The sequence below is a fragment of the Bactrocera dorsalis genome, chromosome 6, assembly GCF_023373825.1.
Source record: "Bactrocera dorsalis isolate Fly_Bdor chromosome 6, ASM2337382v1, whole genome shotgun sequence".
Taxonomy (NCBI): domain Eukaryota; kingdom Metazoa; phylum Arthropoda; class Insecta; order Diptera; family Tephritidae; genus Bactrocera; species Bactrocera dorsalis.
The window spans coordinates 38,531,903-38,547,541 of NC_064308.1; the positions used below are offsets into that span (position 1 = coordinate 38,531,903).

General features: G+C 34.4%; 1 protein-coding gene across 2 annotated transcripts in view; it reads right to left on the bottom strand.

Annotated features, from left to right (window-relative positions):
• LOC105234225 (protein zntC) overlaps window positions 1-15,639 on the bottom strand; it is a 453,706-nt gene that overhangs the window by 254,361 nt on the left and 183,706 nt on the right. Inside the window, exons 3-4 of one of the 2 annotated variants that reach the window (XM_049460523.1) lie at window positions 12,794-12,896; window positions 2,142-4,271 (exon numbers count right to left, since the gene is read on the bottom strand). In XM_049460523.1, the coding sequence (XP_049316480.1) occupies window positions 4,208-4,271; window positions 12,794-12,896 (167 nt within the window). In that variant the 3' untranslated portion in view covers window positions 2,142-4,207. Of the gene's footprint in view, window positions 1-2,141; window positions 4,272-12,793; window positions 12,897-15,639 lie in introns of those variants that run through there. The other variant, XM_049460522.1, reaches the window with a different exon arrangement.

The window sequence follows — 15,639 nt, forward strand, 5'->3', positions numbered from 1 at the left end:
TCTTGGTATAGCTTTGAGAATAAGCACACGCATAAGCAAACGCGACCAATTAGAGTTCTGGTAAAAAATTTGCACAATTCTTATGATCCAAAATCGATTGTTATTGGCTTAAAAGAGCAAGGATTAAAAGCACTAAGTGCTGTCAATCGTGTTCAAGGGAAAACTAAAAATCCCCTCGACATGTTTTTGGTAACATTCTATCCCATGGAGAACATAAGAAAGATTTACGAGCCAAATATATTTAATTCAATTGTTGCTATTGAACCGGTATTGAACTACCTAAGATGATACCACAATGCAAACATTGCCAGCCAGACACACAAAACTATTGTTGCAAACAACCAAGATGCGTTAATAAGTGCACCGGTAAGCTACGACATATGAATGTTCCAAACCAGAGAAACAGCAGCCCAAATGCTGTAACTGTGGCGGAGCACATCCAGCCAACTATCTAGGGTGCCTTGTTGCCAAAGAATTACAAAAAATACGATCTAACACAATTGGCCACAAAAAAAGGTAATGGTCTAGCCGAAAAGCAAATAATAATGTTAATATATCCAATAACAGCATTTTATCACAGATCTTACAGAAACTCAACAAACAAGGCGAAAGCAAAACTTCCTTACAAAATTGCTTATGCAAGCTAAAAAAATATCTTTCTAAAACCAAAGATGTCTAAATCTATAAAAATTCTTCTATGGAACTCAAATGGGTTAATCAAACATAAGAATGAAATCAAAATTGTACTGAACTCGGAAAATGTTGACGTATGTATGATATCGGAGACACATTTTACGTCACAAAACTATCTAAAAATTAAAAACTATGAAGCTTATAGTAGTACTAGCAGCCCTCCCCGGCTCCACACGGGTATTAAACAATCATTTCATAAGTTATAATTTTGTACACACTCTCCGCACATACTTTCTCGTTTTTTCGTGGGGTCATTAAAAATTAGTTAAGTGAAGGAAATACGAACATGAAAGTATATTTTTTTGTATTATTATTATTTTAATTTTTGTACAAAGGCCTTGGTTTTCTTTCTCTGAAAAATAATTTATTGAGTCAGAACTTCCCTGTAAACGATATTTGATGTTAATTTATTCTGTGGCAGCAATATATATAAATTGATTTTCAGGACCTCCGACCTGCGATAGACCAACATACAGTTGGCCACGAAAGTTTGGCCTTGAATATTGTGAGCGGTTAGAGCCAAAGATATTTTCACTGGAAATTTAAGCCGTTTAAATGGGATTAGCAGATTACTTGGTATCATCGGAATCCTCGGTATATGCGCTTGTTACCCAGCTGCTGGGCCGGTGATAACAGTTTCTAATTAATTAAATTGTCCTTCAGTTCCATAATAAGCAGCCTCGTCCCGTTGCGCATGATTGATGGACTTAATTCCTCAAAAGCATAATTGGAATTCCTTTCCCAAGTTTAAGCAGTTGCTGTGGATAATCACCATGAAGAGGAGGTCTCATATTCATCCGTAAATTTATATTTTCAATCAAAGTTCATAAGGGTGACGATATTAAGCATTCTTTGATGACATCTGCTCGCGTACCTCTGTTAATGACAGTAAGAGTCTGTCAGAAATCTTCAGCAAATACAAAAGTTATCCCACCTATGAGAACAAAGGAGTTTCTAAGGTCTTTTAACGTTCTGTCCACGGCCTCTACATGTGCTTTATAGTTATAACTCGTGGTTTTCAGGGTGTTGCAGCTAAGCAAATTTTTTTTTTTTTGACTATCCTCATTGGATTACCTTCAAATGACCTGGTTCTGGTCATTTTTCATTTCATGCAACGGTTTAGTTAACTATAGTAACGAGACAAAAACCCAACATATTTTTATATATAAGATAGAAACTCTATAAAGCACTGCAGTCAACCAGAAGTTATGCATACTCGACGAACTTGCCATTATATTGGCCATCATATAACCAAAAGATTCCAGACCTGATAGATTTTTGCACTGCCGGTAAATTATACCTGGAACTATTTGTCGATCAATCAGGATTATGACCTTAACTCGGATCATTCTCCAATCTATTTAAGCTATAGTGAAACCGTCATCTTTAAACACAAACAGCGGCCTTGTATATTAAACTTACAGATTGGGAATACTTTAGAACAATCATTGAATGTTACGCAAGTAAACATGACTCTATATTAAATACAGACAAGTTGGAATATGAAATTTTACACTTTACAACAAGTATGCAACACGCAGCTTGGGAAAGTACACCGGAATATAGGAAAATTGCTGTAAACTCTCAATATTCTAATGATATAAGAGATAGCTACGTCGTAAGTGGCATCAAACTCGTTGCCTATCGAATAAATCTGAAAAACAAAAAATCCCCTGGTTACAACCTGATTACTGCCGAGGTCCTAAAACAACTTCATCCAATAAATATACATAGTAACAAGTAAAGAAGGGCTAAGTTCGGGTGCAACCGAACATTGTATACTCTTGCAATTTTCAGAAATCAAAGCAAGGAAAATATCTTAGTACCTGCGACAGACATGTAGTAACAATACCATATATGGTACAAATACCACATGTGTGTCACCAAATGCTAGCAAAATACCATATGAGCAATGTAGTATTTTGCTGGTAACAATATTACGATGTGTGATCAATTCGTGTAGCACCCATACATCGAGCTGAAGTGAAATGGAAACTGTATCGGACTTTTTTGACAACCCAATATTTGTATAAACACAGCTAAAAAAAAGTAACAAACTTTGCTAAAAGCTTTTACACAAAAGCTCTTAGAAACATTCCGTCAAAATTACTTCAAAAATAATAATAATAATGAAAAACAAAAAATGGAAAATTATGCGAAAAAAGCGCGCATTTATTGAAGTTTGGGGCTCATTGAAGTTTGGGGCCAAAACATTGAAAAACTAAGAGCAACCAACAAAAATAATCATGTGCTACAAAACATGGGCGCACAACTGAAAAACGAGCACAAGGTTTGTTTGAATGCTGTAGAGATGCGTTCGAGGTTAAATTATTTAATTAAAAGATATACATAAATATGCAAGAACCAGTCCATTTACGGAAATATTCTTATTTAATTCTTCTAAATCTTAAATTTTTTAGGCAAGAATAACGTAAAATTGGTCCTAGTGGTGGATCTCCGTCAAAGTGGGAGTTCTAGAATGACGTGGATAAGAGGTTGGGCAGTTTCAAATCAAATAATTTATTTGAAGTAATGGACGAAAGTTTAATTTACGGTATGTAATATATTATTTAAAAATACGTATTTATTGTTAACATCTGTTTTTTAGAGCTGAATTGTGAAGAATCTTTAATTGATTGTGAATTTGATGCAATGGAGGTACCGTTGAATGAACACTCCATTAACAAAACACTGGGTAGTGAGTCATCATTCGTACAGGGTAATGAAAAAAACTACAAGTGCTAATTCGAGAAATGAACGAAAACGAAAACACCAAGATGATCGTTTTTTCCAATTGATAAAAGATGAACAGCAAATGATGCAGAAATATTTAGCAAAATCATTAGAAAATTAAGAAAAAGTTGTAAAATTATTAGAAGAAAACAACGCATTGCTTTCTGCGTTAATAAATAAATAAACATATTTTTTTTATTTAGTACATTTGTATGGTACTTGAAAACAATTATATTGGTGCCTTCCGGGTTTTGGTGGGGGTTGATTTGACGATATAACTCCTCCCCCCTTAGAGTGGAGCGTTGGCCACAACGAAGTTGGCGGAGACAGAGTGGCTTCAGTGGGCTTAGGATAATACCGAAATCTGGAGTTTTTCCATAACAGAGTTACACAAGTGATATTTAAGGTGATGAGTATCAATGTTGTTATCGTTATTATGTTTCTCCTTTGAATTGCATCCTTTCTTAATCTCGTAATATCATTTTTGTTGATGAAACTGTAATCTTTGATCTTCTCTAGGCTTAAAGTCTCTGTTATTGTTGTTATTTGCACTTTCTCTAGATTTGGTGGTGCTACGAAGATTGTGTCCCAATGGACTGAAGGGTTGTCTTTATATGTTCTTCCGCTATCGTGACGGAACAATTCGTGTAGTGGAGAAGGGAGGTTCCTTCAATTGTGAAGTTTTGCCCACAATCAGAGGTTATCGGTTGACCCTTTACGATGATAACCATTATATAATTATATTCCGGTTGGAATATATTCGATGTGGGCCCCACATCGTTCACAGGACATATACGAGGGCTGTCCGATAAATCACCGACCTCAACGTGAAGCTAGCGGAACATCTGAAAAAAAGGTTTCTACTTCAAATTGTGCATGTTATAATAGCTACTCGCCAAAATTTCAGAAATTTATCTTGCGCAATTATCTGTTGACAGTCGTTTTTGTGAGTCTATTTCGGTGATTTCCCCAAAATGGAAAAAAATTGAATATCGAGCTGTAATTAAATGTTTATTTTTGAAAGGCAATACGCCTTCACAAATCAAAGATGAGTTGGACTCTGTGTATGGTGACTCTGCACCACCGTTTACCACCGTAAAATTTTGGGCAGCTGAATTTAAACGTGGTCGCAGGAGCTTGGAAGATGATGAACGTCCTGGGCGTCCAAAAACTGTAACCACTAACGATAACATCGCTAAAGTTCGTCAATTGGTACTAGACGACCGCCGGATTAAAGTTAGGGAAATAGCTGAGATTATGAAGATGTCAAAAGAAACTGTTTGTCACATATTAAACCAAGATTTGGGCATGAGAAAGCTGTCCGCGCGTTGGGTGCCGTGTTTGCTTACGCTAGACCACAAACGTGCGCGCATGAACATTTCCAGCGCTTTGTTGGCTCAGTTTAGAGGCAATAAGACCGAGTTTTGACGCCGATTGATAACTGTAGACGAAACTTGGATTCATCATTATACGCCCGAAACAAAAATCCAATCTAAACAGTGAATGGAAAAGGGGGAACCAGCCCCAAAAAAACCTAAAGCTGTGTATTCGGCTGGGAAAGTGATGGCGAGTGTTTTTTGGGACAGCCATGGAATTATTTTTATCGACTATCTTGAAAAAGGAAAAACTATAACAGGAGCATACTACACATCATTATTGGCATCATAATCGGCCACATTTGCAAAAAAAGAAAGTCTTGTTCCACCAAGACAACGCACCATCTCACTCCTCAACAGTCGCCATGGCGAAAATCCACGAATTGCGGTTCGAACTGCTTGACCATCCACCTTATTCACCGGATCTAGCACCAAGCGACCTTTTTTTGTTTCCTCAACTTAAAACTGCGCTCGGCGGCCAGAGATTTTCATCAAATGAGGAGGCAATCTCTTTCGTGAACTCGTATTTTGCAGACAAAGACGCCAAGTACTATTTGGAAGGGTTGCAGAGATGGGAGCATCGCTGGGAGAAGTGTGTGGAGTTACAAGGAGACTATGTAGAAAAATAAAAAAAAAAAATTGAAAAAGTCGCGTGCACCATGGTTAGGTCGGTTATTTATCGGACAGCCCTCGTATGTATGTGTTTTTTATTATTTAAGATTCTAGCGATACAAGTTTAATTATTGGTGCTTTCGAAGTCATTTGACCTCTTGCAGTAATACACGTTCTCAATTTTTGGGCAAATCTCTGTTAAGTATTGGAGCTCGTGGTTATTGTAACTTACGTATGGTTTTGTTTTTCGTAATTACTTTCGTATTATTCATAGGAAGAGGAATGAGATGGAAAAGCGAATTCGTACTTTTAGCCAAATTTGGAAGTTTTATATTAAAAATTAGGTTGCTATTATTATTATATGCTTGGAGTTCCAGAAGTTCGTAAAGGTGTCCGTCCGAAACTAAGTCAATATTCTGGGACTTAAAATGGTGTCTTATTTCATCCAATTCATCTGGATGAAGAATAAGCTTTGATACTATACCAAGTTTTGCGAGCATTACAGCTTCTATTATGTCAGAGATATGGTTCAATAATAAATCTATATTATAATCAAGCTGATTCATGTATTGGATTTCTAATAGCGCACTGTCTTCTTTTAGAATATGATTAGTTTTTTTTGTTGAGAGTTTTTCTAAAAATTTTGTAATGCTTTCCTGATTGTTATTCATATGCTCTGTCAAATTTTTAAATCTCTGTATCATTTGTCTATTCAAACTTTTTTGATTTAAATCTCTGTATCATTTGTATATTCAAACTTTTTTGATTTTCCTCTATTATTTTTGAATTTAATGTTGTGTCCTGGAGTTCTTGTATTTGTTTATTTATAGTCATAGCGTCATTTGCGTCCATGTTCCCAGTTACATATTTTATTACAGAGCCTAAGCCGTTGAATAGTCCTCGTTTTGTACGTTTATATGGATTTAATGTCTGTAGTTTGCTTTCGAGTCCCTTAAGATTCATCTTACAAAATTTAGCAGCATCTTTTAGAAGGCTATTTTTTCAAATTTGTCTACGATAGTAACTAATTTTGAAGTTTGCGAATTATAATTGTCCAAGTATATTATATTAATGAAATTGAAATAACTTTCAATCGTTCTCGCGTGTCCAATCTTCAGGGCTATCATATTCTGGTCTTCGTCAAAATTTTGTATTTCCAAGACTTGTCCATAAGCAAAGGCTATTCTAAAGGTAAATAATTGTTTATTATTTTTGTGGTCTCAGTTTAATTTTTGATTTGTGTAATTTTTTGTCTTTAGTAGTTTGTAAAGTAACGTCATTATCTTTTAATACTTTATGTTTTGAGAATCGTGCAGTTATTTTGTTTCTCCTACACTCTTTTCTATATACATCCTCTTCTTTGTTCCTACGCTCTGGAGGTTTCCTAGATTTATTAAGACGACTAATATTTTTTAATTTAGCTTTCATAACTTTTTCTTTAACTATGGGGTATAGTTTTTCTTTAAATTCATTTAACTTAACTAAAAATTCGTGTTTGTTGTCGTATTTCATGTCTCTTGAGAAGTTATACGGTCTTCCAAAGAATAACTCATAAAAAGGCAATTTCTTTTCGCATAAACTCTTATTTGTCCATCTGGACCTTAAAATTTGAAAATCTTAACTTTAGAAAGACTTTTTCTAGATTCTCAGTATGTTCCTGGAGGGACGTCGAAAATATAATAATGTCATCTAAATACACTAGGCAGATTTTTCCAACTAAATCATTTAGGACATTATCCATGACCCTCTGGGAAGTTGAGGGTGCGTTTTTTAAGCCAAAAGGCATTCTTACGTATTCGTAGTGACCCCCTTCCACAGTAAAGGCTGTTTTTGATATGTCCCGTGGATCCATTTCAATTTGATGAAAGCCACTTGCTAAGTCCAAAGTCGAAAAGTAAAGGCATTTGCCCAGTTTATCCAAGATCTCAGATATGTTCGGGAGTGGGTACCTGTCCGAGACGGTTTTCTCGTTCAACTTCCTATAGTCAATGACCAGTCTCCATTTCGTTTTCCCCGATGCGTCCTTCTTTTTTGGAACAATCCGTACTGGAGAGCTCCATGGAGAAAAGCTCGGCTTAATAATCCCTTGCTCCAACATCTCTGATATCTGTCTTCGAACTTCCTCTTTGTGAACGAAAGGATACCTGTAAGACCTAGTATGAATAGGAATATCGTCCGTCGTCCTAATTCTGTGTTTTATTTCATTTGCAAACGTCAACTTTTCATCCTCTCTATAAAAGATATCAATATATTTAGTACATAGTTTCAAAAGTTTATGCTTTTCTTCGCCATTCAGATGTTCCATTCGGAGTAAGTCAGATAAATTTTCAATTCTTTCACTGCTTGATTTGCCATGCATATTAAAGTTATTAAGTTCGACGAAGTTTTCTGAATCATACGGACTTGTTTTCAGGGGTTGCTCTAAGAAAATTGTTTGGTCATTCCCCGTGGGATTAACTACTTCTATTGTACTAAACCAGTCTTTCGCAAAATATATGCCTGGAGAAATAATTAAGCCGTTGTCCAAAGTTATTGTATTTATCATAATATCTCCTTCCTAAGAATCAACTGGCAGTTTTACGATTTGTTTCGAATTTGCCTCTATTGTGAATTTATCAGAGGAAAAATTTGGTTTAATTTTAAGAGGTATTGTAATATTATTTGTAATTAGTATTTTATTTTCAAGATTAATTTTAGCTTTAATTTTTGTCAGGAAATCTAAGCCTAACAGTCCGTCAAAATAATCATGGAATTTAAAAACTAAGAATGTAAGAGTTCCTGTTTTCCTAATTTCTTTGAGAATAGGTAATGTCAATTGCTTGTCAATTATATATTTATGTAAGATGGTAGATATAGTTATTGGAATACATTTCTTGATATCTAAGGGATTTATAAATTCCGGGTTTATAAATGAAGAAGAAGCTCCGGTATCTATTAGGAATCTTAATTGTCTGCCAAATGGAGAGCTTGTACTGATATAGGGTAAAATACTACCATGTTTATTGCAGTCTATATATCCTGTATGTTTCTTGAGGCTAACTGTAAAAAATCCTGATTATCGTCAATATTGTAGTTTTCATATTGGTCCAAGTTTATCTTGTTAGCGTGGTCAAAACATGGGACAGAGCTTTCATTTCGAAGACTTCTAAATTCGTTAATATTATTCATTTCATTCCTATTTGTTATCCTACTAAATTGAGTGATTGGGCTAGTTTTAAATTTGTTTGTGCCCTTTTCAAATTTTGAAAATCCACTACCGGTCTCCATAGGTTCTGGTGGAGGCTGTGATTGCCTCCAATTTGTTTGTCTCGAAAAATTATCGAAGCGTTGGCTGGGTTTAAAATTTGAAAAATTCTCGCGATGTACTTGGGAATTTTGGAGTAACAAATTACGATTCTGATTGTTTGAATTTGGCTCAAAACTATTGTTATTAACATAGTAAGGTCTGGTTGAAAAATTAGAATATCTTTTAGGTTGGTAATAATTTTCTTGTCTTGGTGCATTATTTACAAAATTTTGTGGATAATTAGGATATGGATTATATTGGTAATTTGGTCTCCATTGAGGATATTTGGGTTTATTCAAATTGGACCTAATATAATGAATACTCTGTTCTCTGATGCAGTAGTCAAGGGCAGGGATGGCCACATTTTTAGCCCGCAAAGTTAGCAAAGTGCGCACGGGGGCTAGATGAGGGGAATATCAATTTACGGAGAGAAGGGCATAACAAGTAGCGAAAAGTTGAGAAAAAAATCAATAACACTCCTCCGTAACTTAATGTTCATCGCAGAGTCAGGAATAAAGGGATGTTTAACTTATTCCAGTGTGAGAGCGCCTCAAAATAAGCGTTTTTTATAACATTTTCCATTGTAGCCAGATCAGAAAAAAAGATATTTTTTGGGCATTATAAATAAAATACCCAATTCGAATTTTCCACACCACCTATGAGGTATGCAAAAGGGCGCGTTATCGAAGTTATTTTTGGGTGCTCGGTTCCCCAGTAGGCCTATATCACCCATTAAAAATTTATTTACATAAAAAAACTAAAAAAACAAAACAATAACAATTCATATATAATAGTATAAAATAATAACAAAAACAATATCACTTCATATCACATATAATAATATAATACTTAAAACTATAAAAATAAACATACATATATACAAATGCCAATATTTAAACCCCAAATTCTAATTTGTTATTAAAAACTTTCTATTAAACGTTCTAATTTTAAAGCCTCTTAATGCGAATCTGCTTAAAAAATCTTATTTTAGTGTAAAATAATTAGCTCATTGCAACCACTAAAAAGGAAGATGAAAACTACAAATGTGAAACACACAAAATTTTATTTTTAAAATTGGGTAAAGATAAATATCTATTTAAAAATTTCGTCACAAAATAAATTCTAATTCTAATAAATAGAGCAATAACTACCTTTGGGTCACAGTCTTCACAACACAAGAAGGGCCTAATATCTTTTAATTTAGCAAAACGAATTTCTCCTTATCCTATTTTATGACAATTTCTGTCAAATTCCTCGACAAATTTTATTTCTAAATTATTAATAAATGCAACAAATTCTTGAGGCGGCTTCACTAAGTTGCATTTATCGATCTGGTTTTGATGTGTGAAGATGAATTCATCAGAAGGAATTTCATCTCCTAAATAGGGTAATGGCAGGAGGCATGTGTGGATTTTAAAAATTTTCAAATAAAGGTAGCCGCAAAAATAACTAAAAGCATTTTCCTTTAAAAAGTTAATTTCTAAACTACTATCTAAAGTAATGGATCTAACAATGGAGTGTTCGGGCCGTGGTAAACCCTGGAAATCCTGCCAAGAAAGGTCACTTAAAACGGAATCATTGCACACATTAAGAAGAACATTATGGCTATGTTCTGAAATAACTGTGGCTTCGGGTTCTAAAGGCAGCTCACAGTTACATTTTGTTACGATATTTACGTAACGTAAACCCCATGACTTCCTAAATAAACTAGAGAACATGAAAGGTGTTACTCTAGTACCTCCCCTACTTCTAATCTGACCAAAAAAATGCTCTAAGCTGTCCTGATATAGTCGTCTTGTCTTCAGGTAAGGAAATCCTGAGTGTGACAGCAATCGCCACAATCGTCTTAAACTATTAATATTAATTATCCACCCCTTTATAAAATTGATATTATTTGTTGTGTCGTTTCCTAACTCATCTACGACCCGAATTGTTTTCAAAACTTTTTCTACATCATCTAAAAACTGGTTTTGCTCTGGGGAACTTATAAAAACTTTTTTAGTGGGTACAATGGCCTCAGTGAAATTACTATTAAAGATATCGAATAATTTGTTGAAGAAAGAAACGAAATCCGCGGTATTAATGAAGCTCATACTATTTGAGTTTAAGGCTCCCGAGCTGTAAAGAGAAAGCATACCTGAAGCGACCGTATTACTTAAAACTTGAGACGCGAATTTAACTTTAATTTTTTGAAAGGTATTGGGGTAAATATGAGCATCGGTTAATTTATGCGCACACCGATAACTCGACTTAGAGTCCTGTTTATAAAAATGGACTATATCAGACCAACATACGCGACTATTTTTAAAATCAACTTTATTTTTCATATTTTGTAAGCAGTTTCGACTACATTTTAATAAATGGGGGCTATCGTAAAAAAAACATATTTCCTTACCATTAACGTTGAAAAAAGGCCGTGACATTGAAACACCTAACAAATTAGCTAAATTTTGAAAATTGGTACCCTGGTCACAAACAAAATGGCAAGGAACTAGCCCTATTTTTTGAAGTTGGGTAATGGCTTCAAGAATATATTTCTTGAGGACATCCCCTTTACATGAGCCTTTAATAAAAAAATAAGCTAACGGGTGGGACCAAGGTTCTCCACCTATACCTTGCACCATTATGGTCATTGCAGTTGTGGCTATTTACGATTTTCATCGCCATAATCTTCAAGACCTATCACCCTATCAAATTTCCTATCATACTGCAAATGACATTTCAGTGACATTTCATCACAAGAAACTGATATGAACTTTTGTTCGAAAGAAAATCCCTTACTCCTAATTTGTAAAGACTTTATGCTGCTTTGGGTGCAACCTGGGAAACGAGGCCAATCTGCGACAAAATTAGGTAACGTAATTTCCGAGGGAAAACTAAGTTGGTGCTTTAGGTAGCGGTAAGCGATTGGTGACAAAAAAAATACACCCAAAGCTAAAGTTTTAAGAAAAGTGTCATATCGCCGACCGTGACTTTGGCGATTACTATTTAAAAAACTACTCCTAATACAAGCACCTAACTGAGGAGGAACTTTGCTGCAAACTATCTCAAGAAGATCTGACTCTTCCCTAAATGAACTACTTCTTAACATTTCTCTACATCTTTCTAATTCAGTTGCCATTTGGACCAACTGAGCTTTAAAACTCCTGTTCTCCTGTTCTTTTTCGTCTAATTTTATTTTTAAAATCCTATTCTCTTCTCTCAATTTTTTTTTTTCTATCTGTCCCTGCAGTCAGACCCCTACCTGTTTGCGCGGCTTTTTCACTACTCTTTACTAGTTCCTCCTCAAGAAGTGGCAGAGGATCTAAAATATTTTCGCGGTCTTCCCTTTCTAAAAGTGGAAGCAGCTGCCTCGATGCACCGTTTGCATTTGAGGCAGATCCTTCCATTTGGGGAAAAAAATCTTCAACGCCCATTTGAATTGGGCTTTCCAAAAAAGAATTTGGGGCGTTAAATATTGGCTCATTAATTAAATTTATGTCCGGAACGGCTCTCGGACGCAATTTTTTTGCGTTACATGCCGCTCGCACGCAAAAATGTGTTTAGGTGTTTTTTCATTTGAATCTTCAAAAACACCCAAACGTTTGAGCCAACATTTACGCTTATTAAAAGAAACAAAATAAAATACAAAATGTTATGTATAATTATAAAATATGTATAATAATAATAATAATAGTGCAAAAAGTGCATCATACTTAATGAATATTTAAAAGCACAGTTGTTTTTTTATGACTATCATAAATTCAAAGATAAATCGTTACTTCAAAACAATTTATTTAGTTAATTAACGGCAATGGCAATAAATTGGCAGTTACGCTCTGAACAAGTAGAGCGCGACAGACTGCAAGCGACATTTGACAGTTATTGAGGTAGCTGCACGACTACATAACTGTGTCCATAAGAACGTGTGTATTTTAATATTTGACAGATGTCGCTTGCAGTCTGTCGCACTCTACTTGTTCAGCACATCACATTTAAAAAGACACGGGAATTCAATTTCATTATCCAAAATTACTCATTGCACAATTGAAACACTGATTTTATCAAAATTTTTCACAAACACTTTTTGCACTATTTAATGTTTTTCACTCACCGTTCGAGATCCGTTCCACTGTTTGGAAAGCTAAATATTCTGGCTCCATCGCTGCAGCCAGCAACACATTTCTTCCAACTGCTGGTTGTTTTCGGCATTTTATCTGTAAAATACAATAAAAAAGTATACTCACATCTTTCAATCTGCGTGCTGTTTCGCCTTCGGTATTCTTCGAACTAATGGCCGTTACAAATGGAGACAAAAAAATGAAAAATGTCTCCATTCGAACAATAATTTGGCGGGATTTCAATCTGGCCATCGCTCGTTTCCAATTGCTAAACGTCAAAACCTACTGAACTCGATTAGCTGTCAAAGTTCAGTAGGTTTTGACGTTTAGCAATTGCTCTCTCTGGAAGTGAGAGAGGAGTTAAACATCTCTTTATCTCTGGCAGAGTGGTTGCGGCAATACTGACATATTACACAAATTTAATAGCGGAAGTTTACTTCATATCGGAATTGTACAGTTGTGTGAACAAGAAGAGGTAAACATAATTTGCACGTTTTAGAGATTCGCATTAATATCTGTTTTAATTTACCCTTGCATACTGGAAATTCTAATTACTGTTAGGAAAAAATATATATGTTATACTTGTATCTAAAACCAATTTTATTTAATAAGAAAACAGCATATTTTAAAACTTCACAACACCTTATGGTTGTTCCTATTTTGTTCACACTATTGTACATGTGATAGATCAGTTAATGGTGGTGATGCAAGTTGTAGAAATTCATTTTAGTTACAATTGGGAAAACTTTTCTCAAATTGTGGGCTTTTACACGAACATATGCATATCTGCATATATAAAAAAGAAAAGATACTTGTGCCCATTATATATGTATATTGCAGTTCCATTTAATGAAAATGCTTTGGATGTTTTATCAAAATATTAAATGAATTGAGGTTTTTTTCTATAGTTGTTTTGTTAAATTTTAAAAATCTAAGTTGCCTCTGGAAATGTATTAAAATAATAATATGCGCTATATGTAGAAAGGGAACTCATATTTTCAAAAATATAAGAAATCATCCAATAAAAATATATTTCCGCGGTATGGCATTATTGATTGAGAGTGGCTATGCACACAAATAGAATACAAACGCTAATGGCAGAAACATCTTCTCACTTCGCTACGAGCTGCAAGCGTTTTGTTCTCGTTTTCATTCGAACAATGTTGCCATTATTCAATACGCATATGTAGTTTTGTTCACATCTAAGTTTTCAATTATAATTTTTCATAATATAAAATATCAAAACTGAAATCAAACTATTAAAATTAGTTTTTATATTTGTAAATAATAGCATTCGATTCTGAATTTGAGTTATTTTAAGAAAATTTCAAATATATTGAAGACAATTTTTATAATTACTACAGTATATCGAACCTGGCAACCCTGCGGAAAACCTAAAGTCGTTGGAAGTTCTACGATTGGCGGGTGGTAGAAGGGTTGTTGGGTAATTATTTACATTGCGCTCTCATAAGATTAATTTGGTCATATGTGTTTGAAGAAACAGTGGTTCATAAATTTAAGTTATTATTGAAATTACTTTTTATAAGGAAGTTTAAAGAAATAACCTGGTTTGAAACTTTTTGCTTCGAAAATTATATCTAAGAATAAGAAGTAGGTTATCCGATTTAAATTTTGGTACAATAATGCGTGTAGCTATAGCAAATGAGATTAAACCAAACATATAATTTATTATTTCAAATAAACAAAATTAAATGCTGATATAAAGACATATTAAAAAAAATGATTACTAAAATCAAGTATTTATTATACTTTTGGTTATTTGTCTTACATTTTATAAATTTATAGTAGTTACAAAGAAATTTAAAATTGTTAGGCAATTTTATAATTATTACCCACAGTGCAACTTTCCATATACATATGCGTGCGCTCTCGTTTGTAAACATGGTGTGGGAAAATATGTTGCTCTCATTTGTAAATATGGAGTGGTACGTTGCTCTCACTTCCCTCTGCATGTTTGCCCGCGATGATCCCCTCACCTAGCCCCCAAAATGTGCACTCGTGCCCGCACGGGCAAAATGCTACTGAGGGCTAATATGCCAATCCCTGGTAAAGGGCAATCGGCAATGATTCTGGTCTCATTGCTCTAATCGTAGATCCCATAGGTTCCCGTAAACCCGACAAAAATGAGTTTAGGCACATTTCAGAACATAGATTTCTCTTTGCATTAATTACATTAGTGTCGGACTCATGGATAGATAAATTATTAGACAAGGCTGATTGGATTTTCATTATTTCGCTGTAATTTTTTCGATCGGTTTGCCGTATTGTTTTAAACAATGAAGATCTCTAATTAGGGATGTTTCTGTCCTTTTATCTGAATAATGCGATATAAAGTTTCCTCTGATCTCATCCCAATTGAGGGATGTGCCATACATGTTTAAGACTTCGTTGGCTTGACCATCTATTTTATTTCTTATGGCCCTCAAGAGGATTAGTCCATGAGGAGTGTTATCTGCTCCACTACTGTGAAGGAGTATTTCTTCCACATTACTAATGAATTCGTGGAGCAATCTTGGATTACCATCAAATTTGGGTAGGTCCTTGATTGCATCTGGAATTCTAAGTGAGTTAAAAATGTCGATATTATTCATGTTGTTACTATTAGTTGTCGTTTGAGTCCCTGATATACTTGGAACTTCTGTATTTGAAAGCATATTAAAATTTAATGTACTGTCCTCGGGTATAACGGGTAGGCTTCTTGACTTAAAAATCTTAAAACTTTTAGGATATGGAAAATATCTAGATTTACTACTCATCAAAAATAAATTGTTTTATTTACGTAAGATAAATTGGTTCCGATTGATAGGAATTTGGAATC